This window comes from Xenopus tropicalis, chromosome 3 (genome assembly GCF_000004195.4).
Source record: "Xenopus tropicalis strain Nigerian chromosome 3, UCB_Xtro_10.0, whole genome shotgun sequence".
In the NCBI taxonomy this organism is placed as follows: domain Eukaryota; kingdom Metazoa; phylum Chordata; class Amphibia; order Anura; family Pipidae; genus Xenopus; species Xenopus tropicalis.
Genome location: NC_030679.2, coordinates 5192927 through 5209161, shown reverse-complemented (window position 1 = coordinate 5209161; position 16235 = coordinate 5192927). Strand labels below are relative to the sequence as shown.

At 45.1% G+C, this 16235-nt stretch overlaps 1 protein-coding gene across 1 annotated transcript; it reads right to left on the bottom strand.

The window, feature by feature from the left end:
- Positions 1-1528: 1528 nt before the first annotated feature.
- LOC100485192 (cystine/glutamate transporter) lies at positions 1529-15009 on the bottom strand. The gene is made up of 12 exons (XM_031898518.1): positions 14536-15009; positions 11932-12058; positions 11686-11801; positions 11406-11531; positions 11060-11159; positions 5779-5823; positions 4927-5050; positions 4606-4709; positions 3888-3984; positions 2904-3053; positions 2653-2830; positions 1529-1808 (listed from the first exon to the last, which is right to left on the bottom strand). The coding sequence occupies exons 1-12, from the start codon at positions 14756-14758 to the stop codon at positions 1744-1746; spliced, it is 1455 nt and encodes a 484-aa protein (XP_031754378.1). The 5' UTR covers positions 14759-15009; the 3' UTR covers positions 1529-1743.
- Positions 15010-16235: the final 1226 nt, after the last annotated feature.

Here is a 16235-nt window from a genome sequence, read left to right as displayed (position 1 = left end):
ATACCAAAGTACCCTGACGGTCCCCCCCCCCCACCGACGCCGACTCCTGGCTGGGATTAGGCAATGTGGTATTGATAAATATTGCATGGGGTTGGGGGGGGGGGGTGTTGGTTATACTGGTGCACCATTGTAATTAATTCACTGCCATGTTATTTTGCTTTTAGCTGAAATACTGTGCCAGTATTATGCATACAGCGCCCCCTACCTTATTTCTAAGGATTTTCTGCCCTTTGGCAGGTGAACAGGATAAAGAGAAACAATGGAGCCATTATGGCTATTGGCCCTTCCCCGTGAGGAGTGGGCACCCAAGCCAACTCTATTTGGGGGGGGGCATAGGGACTGTGAGGTGCAGCTCTCACCACCAGGAGGCAGGACACTAGGAAAAGAACTGCCCCCCTGCAATGATACCACCCCCTCCCCCATACTGCCCCTGAGGGGGTACAGAACAGGCCCATAAGTGGCAGACACACTGGGATTCTAGAAGCTTTACATCATGGAGGCTTCCCTTACTGGCCCTTGACTCCTCCTCTTGGGCGGTCCTAGAGCGCCATCTAGTGCTTGCAGATGTATATTGCCCCCATATAGATTCCTTTTAGGCTTTACCCCCTTCTCTCCCTGCACTAAAACCTCCAATGGGTCATGATTGAACCCCAAGGCAGGGAACTGCGGTCTAGTGGTGATGACCATGGATGGATAATACATATATCTATGGAAATAGAATAGAATATCTATAGATAGATAGATAGATAGATGATTGATAGATATATAGATAGATGATAGATAGATTGATAGATAGATGATAGATAGATGATAGATAGATAGATAGATAGATGATAGATAGATAGATAGATAGATGATAGATAGATAGATAGACAGACAGACAGAGGCAGACAGACAGACAGACAGACAGATAGAGAGATAGACAGACAGATAGACAGACAGATAGATAGACAGATAGATACAGTAGATAGAATTCCCAGAATAAATGTAGAATAAGGGATACAATCCTAGGACTTAGTAGGAAGCCAATCAGAATATTCTAAACAGCCAATCACAACATTAGAACCCTCCCAGTGCAAGCAGCCAATTAGAGCATAAGAATACTCACCAAAGGGGGAGGGGCTTGTGCTGACAGTTATAACTATCCTGTTCACCTACAGGCAGGGGCTGGTACTTACCCCACTCTGTTTATTTGCCCCCCCTGACTGGGGCATTGGAGATATCCCCCCACAATGAATAGGTTCCTTTGCTTTGTGCCCCCCCAAACTTTCCTATGATTTTGTGGCCCCCCCTTGTGTAAAGTGTAAATATGGAGATTGTACAGAAGCTTCTGGAACAAGATCATTTCACCCTTTCACTGCCTGTGTCTTTTCTTTGTCGCTTTTTTTTTCAATGCTGATATTTTTCTCATTTCAGGGGGCTACTTGCCCTTTACCTGCAAACACTGGGAGCAGGTTTTTCTCTCCAGAAACCCATATTGCGCCCCCCAGTGGCCAAGTTGGTATCAGCACATTCATCTGGAAATCCATAATCAGGCAAAATGGCCTTTTTAATTAAAAAAAAAAAAAAGCTAAGCAAATGGTTTCCATAGTAACAAGAATATTGAGCTTAAGGTAAAGTTCTACAGAAGCTACAGGCGTTGAAGGGATGATGTCGGCAGTCATGTGATGGTCATGTGTCTCTGCTTCCTGTGTGGCTGAAAACGGCAGTCCTGCCTTGCTTTATGGCAGGGATTGTAGTCATTTAGTAGGTGGCAATTTCCTGCGGTGTCACTTCCATCAGAACCTGCAGCTTCACAGTCAGACCATCTGGATATTTGGAATAAAAGCAAAATACAAGTCAGGTTCTTTCAGGGCCATTGGAAATCACGGGGCCCCTCCCCCTCGGCAACTCCCCCAATGGCCCCTCCCATCAGTACAAAGGACACACAGACATGAGACATTGGTAGCCAGCAGTGCCCCCCCTAATACTTTGGAAGTCAGCAGGGGCCCCCTAGAACATTGGTAGCCAGAAGTGCCCCCCTAATACATTGGTAGCCAGCAGTGCCCCCCTAAAACATTGGTAGCCAGCAGTGCCCCCCATTACACTGGAAGTCAGCAGGGGCCCCCTAATACATTAGTAGCCAGCAGAGCAGTGCCCCCCTAATACATTGGCAGTCAGCAGCGGCCCTCTAATACATTGGTAGCCAGCCCAGCAGTGCCCCCCCTAATACATTGGTAGTCAGCGGGGGCCCCCAAAAAAATTGGTAGCCAGCAGTGCCCCCCCAGTGTATTGGTAGCCAGCAGTGCCCCCCCAGTGTATTGGTAGCCAGCAGTGCCCCCCCAGTGTATTGGTAGCCAGCAGTGCCCCCCCAGTGTATTGGTAGCCAGCAGTGCCCCCCCCCCAATGCATTGGTAGCCAGCCCAACCCAACTTTAGCAGAGTGAGCAGTGTAAAATGGGGGTCATTCCTAATCTGGTCATACAACTCCATAGAGCAAATAAGCACTGCCATCTAGTGGCCTAGTCCTGAATAACACCATGCTCCAGAAATAATTGTAGTGTTGGAAGTGAAAGAACTGTTTCTGGGTTTATTTCCCCTTTAATTCCCCAAATCCCAACAAAGCTCACCCTGGTCTATACCCGGGGCAACTTGGGTGAATGTACAGACTTACTGATGGCCTCCCTCCATGGCCCGGGCAGCCGTGACTTGTGCACCATAAGGAGATAGACGGGCAGCCCGGCGAGGGTGATGGCACAACTCATGCCCGTATTCACCGGGTCTGAATACAGAGACATCCCCACGATGAACAGGCAGGTTATGGTGAATATGAAGGGGATGATCAGCGGAACCTGCAATGATAATTCCGTTACTCATTAACAGAAACGAGAGTGTGCGGCGCTGCCTACTGGTGGGGCAACTTACCTTGAAAGGTCGGGGCAGGTCGGGGTATCTATAGCGATGTACAATGAGGCCGAGAGTCGTCAGACCCATAAACAGCCAACGGGAAAAGCTGTTAAAGTTCAAGAGGCCGTAAAGGTCACCGATAGCGATCATCAGAAAAACCAGAGGCATCTGGGAAAGGGCAAACAATAAGCTGTACCCCCATACTGTACTGTAGGGAAACACTATGGCACCCCCTACCCATATGTATAAATACAAATATACAGAGAAGGAATGTTCTGGGCACACAATAAGCTGTACCCCCATACTATACTGTCTAAGGTAAACACTATGGCACCCCCTACCCATATGTATAAATACAAATATACAGAGAAGGAATGTTCTGGGCACACAATAAGCTGTACCCCCATACTGTACTGTCTAAGGGAAACACTATGGCACCTCCTACCCATATGTATAAATACAAATATACAGAGAGGGAATGTTCTGGGCACACAATAAGCTGTACCCCCATACTGTACTGTAGGGAAACACTATGGCACCTCCTACCCATATGTATAAATACAAATATAAAGAGAAGGAATGTTCTGGGCAAACAATAAGCTGTACCCCCATACTGTACTGTAGGGAAACACTATGGCACCCCCTACCCATATGTATAAATACAAATATACAGAGAAGGAATGTTCTGGGCACACAATAAGCTGTACCCCCATACTGTACTGTCTAAGGGAAACACTATGGCACCCCCTACCCATATGTATAAATACAAATATACAGAGAAGGAATGTTCTGGGCACACAATAAGCTGTACCCCCATACTGTACTGTCTAAGGGAAACACTATGGCACCCCCTACCCATATGTATAAATACAAATATACAGAGAAGGAATGTTCTGGGCACACAATAAGCTGTACCCCCATACTGTACTGTCTAAGGGAAACACTATGGCACCCCCTACCCATATGTATAAATACAAATATACAGGGAGGAAAGGTATTTACCATTAAAATTAGGGCTGGGAGTGGCGTGTGCTTTTTGATGTGAATCATGGCAAGTAATGGAGGCCCTTGACCCTCTCTGGAGGCTGCAAACAACATCCTAGCTCAGAAGGAGAAACAGAGATATATTTTATTCTTCTAGATGGATAGATTAGAAAAATAGATTATAGACTAATAGATGATAGAAACAGACAGAGACACAGAAAAAAAGCTCAACTGGATAATATATAAAGGGATTCATGGGAATGGGATAGGGGCCTTAGATTGTAAGCTCACTGGGGCAGGGACTGATGGGAATGGGATAGGGACCTTAGATTGTAAGCTCACTGGGGCAGGGACTGATGGGAATGGGATAGGGACCTTAGATTGTAAACTCACTGGGGGCAGGGGCTGATGGGAATGGGATAGGGACCTTAGATTGTAAGCTCACTGGGGCAGGGGCTGATGGGAATGGGATAGGGACCTTAGATTGTAAGCTCACTGGGGCAGGGACTGATGGGAATGGGATAGGGACCTTAGATTGTAAACTCACTGGGGCAGGGGCTGATGGGAATGGGATAGGGACCTTAGATTGTAAGCTCACTGGGGCAGGGGCTGATGGGAATGGGATAGGGACCTTAGATTGTAAGCTCACTGGGGCAGGGGCTGATGGGAATGGGATAGGGTCCTTAGATTGTAAGCTCACTGGGGCAGGGACTGAGCCCCTAATAAGGAACATTACCGGGCAGATGCAAAGATCCCTCCGTTTAAGGACCCGAAACACGACATGGCCACCAGGATGGGGATGACGGATGAGATGCGGCCGAGTGTCCGTTCTGCAAAGCTCTGTAAGTAACAAAGTCAGTTCCTATTGGAGCATTAATTACCCGTCCCCCCCCCCCCGTCCCCATATACAGTGTAGGGAAAGGTTGTTTCTTTGGGGGATCAGGGAAGGAACCCATTAACCTGCAAATTAACTTTCACTACAGTGGGGTAACTGGGAGGGACTGGAGCCTCAGCCAATCATTTACCCCCTTACCGAAACATTGGGATTCCTACTCACCACAGCTACAGCCTCCGAGCTGAGAATCTCATTGGGCGTCAGAACCGTGTAATAGGCGACGTTTGTCAGAACATAGCAGATTGTGACTACTGTCAGCGACACGATCACCGTTATAGGGATATTCCTACAGATAGAGAAATATAATATATTTGTTATTGTGTGCCCAGAGCATTCCTTCTCTGTATATTTGTATTTATACATATGGGTAGGGGGTGCCATAGTGTTTCCCTTAGACAGTACAGTATGGGGGTACAGCTTATTGTGTGCCCAGAACATTCCTTCTCTGTATATTTGTATTTATACATATGGGTAGGGGGTGCCATAGTGTTTCCCTTAGACAGTACAGTATGGGGGTACAGCTTATTGTGTGCCCAGAACATTCCTTCTCTGTATATTTGTATTTATACATATGGTAGGGGGTGCCATAGTGTTTCCCTTAGACAGTTACAGTATGGGGGTACAGCTTATTGTGTGCCCAGAACATTCCTTCTCTGTAATTTGTATTTATACATATGGGTAGGGGGGTGCCATAGTGTTCCCTTAGACAGTACAGTATGGGGGTACAGCTTATTGTGTGCCCAGAGCATTCCTTCTCTGTATATTTGTATTTTATACATATGGGTAGGGGGGTGCCATAGTGTTTCCCTTAGACAGTACAGTATGGGGGTACAGCTTATTGTGTGCCCAGAACATTCCTTCTCTGTATATTTGTATTTATACATATGGGTAGGGGGTGCCATAGTGTTTCCCTTAGACAGTACAGTATGGGGGTACAGCTTATTGTGTGCCCAGAACATTCCCTCTCTGTATATTTGTATTTATATAAACAAATGTATATCACTTGTAAATTACCTCTCAGGATCGACTATTTCTTCAGTAACAAAAGTGATATAAAACCTGCAATAAAGGTTAGAAAAACAAGATGTAAATTGCTTTCCCAAAGAAAGTGGTATAGTGTATATATACTGTATAGTGGGCCCGTTATAGTGTATATACTGTATAGCGGGCCCGTTATAGTGTATATATACTGTATAGTGGGCCCGTTATAGTGTATATATACTGTATAGTGGGCCCGTTATAGTGTATATATACTGTATAGTGGGCCCGTTATAGTGTATATACTGTATAGTGGGCCCGTTATAGTGTATATACTGTATAGTGGGCCCGTTATAGTGTGTATATACTGTATAGTGGCCCGTTATAGTGTATATATACTGTATAGTGGGCGCCCGATATAGTGTATATATACTGTATAGTGGGCCCGTTATAGTGTATATATACTGTATAGTGGGCCCGTTATAGTGTGTATATACTGTATAGTGGGCCCGTTATAGTGTGTATATACTGTATAGTGGCCGATATAGTGTATATATACTGTATAGTGGGCCCGTTATAGTGTATATATACTGTATAGTGGGCCCGTTATAGTGTATATACTGTATAGTGGGCCCGTTAGAGTGTATATATACTGTATAGTGGGCCCGTTATAGTGTATATATACTGTATAGTGGGCCCGTTATTTAGTGTAATACTGTATAGTGGGCCCGTTATAGTGTATATATACTGTATAGTGCGCCCGTAATAGTGTGTATATACTGTATAGTGGGCCCGTTATAGTGTGTATATACTGTATAGTAGGCCCGTTATAGTGCTATATATACTGAGTAGGTGGCCGTTATAGTGTATATATACTGTATAGTGGCCCGTTATAGTGTATATATACTGTATAGATGTGGGCCCGTTATAGTGCTATATATACTGTATAGTGGGCCCGTTATAGTGTAGTATACTTGTATAGTGGGCCCGTTATAGTGTATATACTGTATAGTGTGCCGTTATAGGGTGTATATACTGTATAGGTGGCCCGTTATAGTGTATATATACTGTATAGTGGGCCTGTCTATAAGTGTATATATACTGTATAGTGGCCCCGTTATAGTGTATATATACTGTATAGTGAGCCCGTTATAGTGTGTATATACTGTATAGTGGGCCCGTTATAGTGTGTATATACTGTATAGTGGGCCCGTTATAGTGCTGTTATATATACTGTATAGTGGGGCCGTAATAGTGTTATACTGTATACGGGGCCTGTTATAGTGTATATATACTGTATAGTGGGCCCGTTATAGTGTGTATCATACTGTATAGTGGGGAACCCCGTTATAGTGTATATATATACTGTATAGTGGGGTGTTTTTGTATTAGGTTATTCTCTGTATAGTGGCCCTTTATAGTGTATATATACTGTATAGTGGCCCGTTATAGTGTATATATACTGTATAGTGGGCCCATTATAGTGTGGCTATATTACGTATAGTGGGCCCTTATAGTGTGTATATACTAGGTATAGTGGGCCCGTTATAGTGTATATATACTGTATAGTGGGCCCATTATAGTGTATATACTGTATACGTGGCCCGTTATAGTGTGTATATACTGTATATTGGGCCCGTTATAGTGTGTATATACTGTATAGTGTGCCCGTTATAGTGTGTATATACTGTATAGTGGCCTGTTATAGTGTATATTAACTGTATAGTGGGCCCGTTATAGTGTGTATATACTGTATAGTGGGCCCGTTATAGTGTGTATATACTGTATAGTGTGCCCGTTATAGTGTGTATATACTGTATAGTGTGCCTGATAGTGTGTATATACTGTATAGTGGCCCGTTATAGTGTATATATACTGTATAGTGGGCCCGTTATAGCGTGTGGTATATACTGTATAGTGTGCCGGGTTATAGTGTGTATATACTGTATAGTGGGCCTGTTATAGTGTGCTATATACTGTAAGTGGGCCCGTTATAGTGTATATACTGTATAGTGCGGCCCGTTATAGTGTATATATACTGTATAGTGGGCCCGTTATAGTGTATATAAACTGTATAGTGGGCCCGTTATAGTGTGTATATACTGTATAGGTGGGCCTGTTATAGTGTGTATATACTGTATAGTGGGCCCGTTATAGTGTTAGATATACTGTATAGTGGGCCCGTTATAGTGTTAATACTGTATAGTGGGCCCGTTTATAGTGTATATATACTGTATAGTGGGCCGTTATAGTGTGTATATACTGTATAGTGTGCCCGTTGAATATATAGTGTGTATATACTGTATAGTGGCCGTATATAGTGTGTATATACTGTATAGTGGGCCCGTATAGTGTGTATATACTGTATAGTGTGCCCGTTATAGTGTATATATACTGTATAGTGGGCCGTATATAGTGTGTATATACTGTATAGTTGTGCCCGTTATAGTGTGTATATACTGTATATGGGCCTGTTATAGGTGTGTATATACTGTATAGTAGGGCCCGTTATAGTGTGTAGATTATACTGTATAGTGGCCCCAGTTTATAGTGTGTATATACTGTATAGTGTGCCCGTTATAGTGTATATATACTGTATAGTGGGCCCGTTATAGTGTGTATATACTGTATAGTGGCGCCTGTTATAGTGTGTATATACTGTATAGTGGGCCTGTTATAGTGTGTATATACTGTATAGTGGGCCCGTTATAGTGTGTATATACTGTATAGTGGGCCCGTTATAGTGTGTATATACTGTATAGTGGGCCTGTTATAGTGTGTATATACTGTATAGTGGGCCCGTTATAGTGTATATATACTGTATAGTGGGCCGTTATAGTGTATATATACTGTATAGTGGGCCCGTTATAGTGTATATATACTGTATAGTGGGCCCGTATAGTGTATATATACTGTATAGTGGGCCGTTTATAGTGTATATATACTGTATAGTGGGCCCGTTATAGTGTATATATACTGTATAGTGGGCCCGTTATAGTGTATATATACTGTATAGTGGGCGTGTAATAGACTGTATAGTGGGCCCGTTATAGTGTATATAGACTGTATAGTGGGCCCGTTATATGTATATACTGTATAGTGGGCCTCTTATAGTGTATATAGACTGTATAGTGGGCCCGTTATAGTGTATATATACTGTATAGTGGGCCCGTTATAGTGTATATACTGTATAGTGGGCCCGTTATAGTGTATATAGACTGTATCGTTATAGTGTATATACTGTATAGTGGGCCCGTTTATAGTGTATATATACTGTATAGTGGGCCCGTTATAGTGTATATATACTGTATAGTGGGCCCGTTATAGTGTATATATACTGTATAGTGGGCCCGTTATAGTGTATATATACTGTATAGTGGGCCCGTTATAGTGTATATATACTGTATAGTGGGCCCGTTATAGTGTTATACTGTATAGTGGGCCCGTTATAGTGTATATATACTGTATAGTGGGCCCGTTATAGTGTGTATATACTGTATAGTGGGCCCGTCGTATAGTGTGTATATACTGTATAGTGGGCCCGTTATAGTGTATATATACTGTATAGTGGGCCCGTTATAGTGTGTATATACTGTATAGTGGGCCCGTTATAGTGTATATATACTGTATAGTGGGCCCGTTATAGTGTATATATACTGTATAGTGGGCCCGTTATAGTGTATATATACTGTATAGTGGGCCCGTTATAGTGTATATATACTGTATAGTGGGCCCGTTATAGTGTATATAGACTGTATAGTGGGCCCGTTATAGTGTATATATACTGTATAGTGGGCCCGTTATAGTGTAATATAGACTGTATAGTGGGCCCGTTATAGTGTATATATACTGTATAGTGGGCCCGTTATAGTGTGTATATACTGTATAGTGGGCCCGTTATAGTGTATATATACTGTATAGTGGCCCGTTATAGTGTGTATATACTGTATAGTGGGCCCGTGTAGTGTATATATACTGTATAGTGGGCCCGTTATAGTGTATATACTGTATAGTGTGCCCGTTATAGTGTGTATATACTGTATAGTGGGCCCGTTATAGTGTGTATATACTGTATAGTGGGCCCGTATAGTGTGTATATACTGTATAGTGGGCCCGTTATAGTGTATATATACTGTATAGTGGGCCCGTTATAGTGTATATATACTGTATAGTGGGCCCGTTATAGTGTATATATACTGTATAGTGGGCCCGTTATAGTGTATATTTACTGTATAGTGTGCCCGTTATAGTGTGTATATACGTGTATAGTGGGCCCGTTATAGTGTGTATATACTGTATAGTGGCCCGTTATAGTGTATATACTGTATAGTGTGCCCGTTATAGCTGTGTATATACTGTATAGTGGGCCCGTTATAGGTGTATATACTGTATAGTGGGCCCGTTATAGTGTGTATATACTGTATAGTGGCCCGTTATAGTGTATATACTGTATAGTGTGCCCGTTATAGTGTGTATATACTGTATAGTGGGCCCGTTATAGTGTGTATATACTGTATAGTGGGCCCGTTATAGTGTGTATATACTGTATAGTGGGCCCGTTATAGTGTATATATACTGTAATAGTGGGCCCGTTATTATGTATATATACTGCTATAGTGGGCCCGTTATAGTGTGTATAGACTGTATAGTCGGCCCGTTATAGTGTGTATAGACTGTATAGTGGGCCCGTTATAGTGTATATATACTGTATAGTGGGGCCGTTATAGTGTATATACTGTATAGTGTGCCCGGTATAGTGCTTATATACTGTATAGTGGGCCCGTTATAGTGTATATACTGTATAGTGTGCCGCTATAGTGTTATACTTATAGTGCCTATAGTGTATATACTGTATAGTGGCCCGTGTATAGTGTGGTATATACTGTATAGTGGGCCGTTATAGTGTGTATATACTGTATAGTGGGCCCGTTATAGTGTATATACTGTATAGTGTGCCCGTTATAGTGTGTATATACTGTATAGTGGGCCCGTTATAGTGTGTATATACTGTATAGTGGGCCCGTTATAGTGGTTATATACTGCTATAGTGCCCGTTATAGTGTATATATACTGTATAGTGGGCCCGTTATAGTGTATATATACTGTATTAGTGGGCCCGTTATAGTGTGTATAGACTGTATAGTGGGCCCGTTATAGTGTGTATATACTGTATAGTGGGCCCGTTATATGGTGTATATTATGTATAGTGGGCCCGTTATAGTGTATATACTGTATAGTGGGCCCGTTATAGTGTGTATATACTGTATATTGCGCCCCAACTGATGTTACTGCCCCCCCAGATCTGACCCATCCATACCATCCCGCAAAGGCAAACAATCCAGAATAAAACGCCAGGGGGATTTTGTCCAGCGCTAAAGAATCCGTATGGAATGCGTCCTGGAAGTTCTCTGTGCGTCCTGTGAAAAAAACGCAAGGCTTGACCGCCCAATAGAAACGCCCGATTCATCTCTAGTCATGGTAGCCAGGGGTATTTGTAGCCCCTCCCAATGACATCATGATGGGCAAAGAAGCAGCTTCTTGCCTGCGTCTTCCCAAAGATGGAAGGGAAGATACTGGTGGCACAGCATGATGATGTCACTCCTGGCAATGAAGCCAATGAGTATATATGGATCTGCCCACGTATGGGAGGGGCTTCTACTTACCCGCGCCTAGTGCCATCAGCCCAGGAACGATAACAAGCCCAATGGCGATCAGCTTGGAGGCGGCAAAAGCCGTCTGGACATTGGCCGACCAACTGACACTCCAGCAGTTCAGGGCTACGATGAAGGCTAAGGATAATGCAAAGGCTGCAGCTTAGGGAGGAGTTTGTTTATACAGAGCTCCTTGCTTTCATTTGAATAAATACCCTGTACTTATGGAAATATTTGCCACTATCGCTCCTTACTCTGTGGCAGTTGCCGGGGGGGGGTGGCGGATACTCACAGACGCAGAGGGCGCTGATCATCTTGACGGCGACATCCGGCGCGTGACACGGCACAAAGAATGGTTCTATAAGGTACCGCCCAAAGGCCAAACTCACCACGGCGTTAATAGACGGCCTGGAAAATACCCCATGGGGGTGAAGTGTCATCCTCTGGGCGCTGATAAATGGGAATAACAACACTGACAGAAAGTGAGCCTGGCCAGAAGGGCGGCTGGGGGGTCATTCACTGCAGGGGGGAAACTTACCGGATCATGACATATTCTGCCCAGAGCCTGAGGAAAGCCGGCAAGGGGCCCAGGGTCTCCAAAAGGTAAATGTAATGCCCCCCCGACTTCTTGATTGTCGTGGCAAGATCAGCGTAGGACAGAGCCCCTAATGCACAGAGAGTGAGGGCAATAAATATAACTGCCCCTATAGGTACCTACCTAGTGCTACCAACCCCTATTTCTGTAGGGAAATGAGAGCAGGGCAGGCAGTAACCCTTCCAACACTTTCCCCTGTCTCTGCCCCTATATATTAGGTACCTACCTAGTGCTACCAACCCCTATTTCTGTAGGGAAATGAGAGCAGGGCAGGCAGTAACCCTTCCAACACTTTCCCCTGTTCTCTGCCCCTATATATTAGGTACCTACCTAGTGCTACCAACCCCTATTTCTGTAGGGAAATTGAGAGCAGGGCAGGCAGTAACCCTTCCAACACTTTCCCTGTCTCTGCCCTATATATTAGGTACCTACCTAGTGCTACCACCCCTATTTCTGTAGGGAAATGAGAGCAGGGCAGGCAGTAACCCTTCCAACACTTTCCCCTGTCTCTGCCCCTATATATTAGGTACCTACCTAGTGCTACCAACCCCTATTTCTGTAGGGAAATGAGAGCGAGAGCAGGCAAGTAACCCTTCCAACACTTTCCCCCTGTCTCTGCCCCTATATATTAGGTACCTACCTAGTGCTACCAACCCCTATTTCTGTAGGGAAATGAGAGCGGAGGCAGGCAGTAACCCTCCCAACACTTTCCCCTGTCTCTTGGCCCCTATATATTAGGTACCTACCTAGTGCTACCAACCCCTATTTCTGTAGGGAAATGAGAGCGGAGCAGGCAGTAACCCTCCCAACACTTTCCCCTGTCTCTGCCCCTATATATTAGGTACCTACCTAGTGCTCCAAACCCCTATTTCTGTAGGCGAAATGAGAGCAGGGCAGGCAGTAACCCTTCCCCACCCCTTCCCCTGTCCTTGCCCCTATATATTAGGTACCTACCTAGTGCTACCAACCCCTATTTCTGTAGGGAAATGAGAGCAGGGCAGGCAGTAACCCTTCCCACCCCTTCCCCTGTCTCTGCCCCTATATATTAGGTACCTACCTAGTGCTACCAACCCCTATTTCTGTAGGGAAATGAGAGCAGGGCAGGCAGTAACCCTTTCCAACACTTTCCCCTGTCTCTGCCCCTATATATTAGGTACCTACCTAGTGCTACCAACCCCTATTTCTGTAGGGAAATGAGAGCAGAGCAGGCAGTAACCCTTCCAACACTTTCCCTTGTCTCTGCCCCTATATATTAGGTACCTACCTAGTGCTACCAACCCCTATTTCTGTAGGGAAATGAGAGCAGGGCAGGCAGGTAACCCTTTCCAACACTTTTCCCCTGTCTCTGCCCCTATATATTAGGGTACCTACCTAGTGCTACCAACCCCTATTTCTGTAGGGAAATGAGAGCAGGGCAGGCAGTAACCCTTCCAACACTTTCCCCTGTCTCTGCCCCTATATATTAGGTACCTACCTAGTGCTACCAACCCCTATTTCTGTAGGGAAATGAGAGCAGAGCAGGGCAGTAACCCTTCCAACACTTCCCTTGTCTCTGCCCCTATATATTAGGTACCTACCTAGTGCTACCAACCCCTATTTCTGTAGGGAAATGAGAGCAGGGCAGGCAAGTAACCCTTCCAACACTTTCCCCTGTCTCTGCCCCGATATATTAGGTACCTACCTAGTGCTACCAACCCCTATTTCTGTAGGGAAATGAGAGCAGGGCAGGCAGTAACCCTTCCAACACTTTCCCTTGTCTCTGCCCCTATATATTAGGTACCTACCTAGTGCTACCAAACCCCTATTTCTGTAGGGAAATGAGAGCAGGGCAGGCAGTAAACCCTTCCAACACTTTCCCCTGTCTCTGCCCCTATATATTAGGTACCTACCTAGTGCTACCAACCCCTATTTCTGTAGGGAAATGAGAGCAGGGCAGGCAGTAACCCTTCCAACACTTTCCCTGTCTCTGCCCCTATATATTAGGTACCTACCTAGTGCTACCAAACCCCTATTTCTGTAGGGAAAATGAGAGCAGGGCAGGCAAGTAACCCTTCCAACACTTTCCCCTGTCTCTGCCCCCTATATATTAGGTACCTACTAGTGCTACCAACCCCTATTTCTGTAGGGAAAATGAGAGCAGGGCAGGCAGTAACCCTTCCAACACTTTCCCCTGTCTCTGCCCTATATATTAGGTACCTACCTAGTGCTACCAACCCCTATTTCTGTAGGAAATGGAGGCAGGCAGGGGCAGTCAGTAACCCTTCCAACACTTTCCCCTGTCTCTGCCCCATATATATTAGGTACCTACCTAGTGCTACCAACCCCTATTTCTGTAGGGAAATGAGAGCAGGGCAGGCAGTAACCTTCCAACACTTTCCCCCTGTCTCTGCCCCTATATATTAGGTACCTACCTAGTGCTACCAACCCCTATTTCTGTAGGGAAATGAGAGCAGGGCAGGCAGTAACCCTTCCAACACTTTCCCCTGTCTCTGCCCCTATATATTAGGTACCTACCTAGTGCTACCAACCCCTATTTCGCAGACTCACCGCACATGGAGAGGATCCCGCAGGCGACCCAGATGACCAGAGACAGACCCACATTCCCCGAGTTCTTCAGAACCCCTTTAGGAGAGATAAAGATTCCGCTCCCTATGATGGTCCCAATAGTGAGAGACAGAGCCCTAAGCAGAGTGATTTTCCTTCGCAAATAGACTGCCCCCTCGCCATTCCTGCTGCCCTCCTGCCCCGGGGGTGGCTGGGAAGCCCCCATTGCTCATATATAATGGGGGGGATTAGCTCCTCTTCTGCTCTGTGCCGACTGTAGAACTTTTCCACCCGGACTGGGTCTCATTTGGAGTAAAAAGGAAATTGTCCTGCAGTGACTCCCAGCCGCGACCCCCCCTGTAGTGCGTGCAGGATATACAAGTTCAGTTCCCCCCGCTGGGGCCCTTCTGCGCATAAACACTGGGAGAGGCCAAGAGCAGAGAGCGATGCACATGTACTGCCAGCTGTGTGACTGGGTACAGCGCCGTCTGGGGGAACAAACATCTGTTGCACCGAGTTATCTTCTAACCCTGCACTTCCCAACAAACATGATTAGCTTTAAAGGGGAAGTCTACCTTCATTATACATAGTGACTATGTGCCATAGTTTTATGGTATCTCTATGTACAGGCTATGGGCAAACTTAGGGGGCTGTTCCTGCTGAATTGTGCTTAGTACAGGGGAATCCCTATGTGCCATAGTTTTATGGTATCTCTCCTGGTAACGGCTATGGGCAAACTTAGGGGCTGTTCACTGCTGAATTGTGCTTGGTACAGGGAAATCCCTATGTGCCGGACTCAATTATGTATCTCTCTGTACAGGCTATGGGCAAAACTAGGGGGCTGTTTCCTGCTGAATTGTGCTTAGTAGCAGGGGAATCCCTATGTGCCATAGTTTTATGGTATCTCTCTGTACAGGCTATGAGCAACTTAGGGGGCTGTTCCTGGCGTTAATTGTGCTTAGTACAGGGAATCCCTATGTGCCATAGTTTTATGGTATCTCTCTGTACAGGCTATGAGCAAACTTAGGGGGCTGTTCCTGCTGAATTGTGCAACAGAAATCCCTATGTGCCATAGTTTTATGGTATCTCTATGTACAGGCTATGGGCACAACTTAGGGGCTTTCCTGCTGAATTGTGCTTAGTACAGGGGAATCCCTATGTGCCATAGTTTTATGGTGTCTCTCTGTACAGGCTATGGGCAAAACGTAGGGGGCTGTTCCTGCTGAATTGTGCTTAGTACTGGGGAATCCCTATGTGCCATAGTTTTATGGTATCCTCTGTACAGGCTATGGGCAAACGTAGGGGGCTGTTCCTGCTGAATTCGCTTAGTACAGGGAATCCCTATGTGCCATAATTTTATGGTTTCTCTCTGTACAGGCTATGAGCAAACTTAGGGGGCTGTTCCTGCTGAATTGTGCTTAGTACAGGGGAATCCCTATGTGCCATAGTTTTATGGTATCTCTCTGTACAGGCTATGGGCAAACTTAGGGGGCTGTTCCTGCTGAATTGTGCTTAGTACAGGGGAATCCCTATGTGCCATAGTTTTATGGTATCTCATATTAAGGCTATGGGCAAACTCAGGGGGCTCCATAGGGGTAAGTGGCTTTATATACTGTTGGCAGTTTCTGCCCTGCATAAAGCTCCATTGTTATCAGTTCCCGAGCCACAGATTCCCCGCTGTAGTGTGAATGCCCCGACCTACT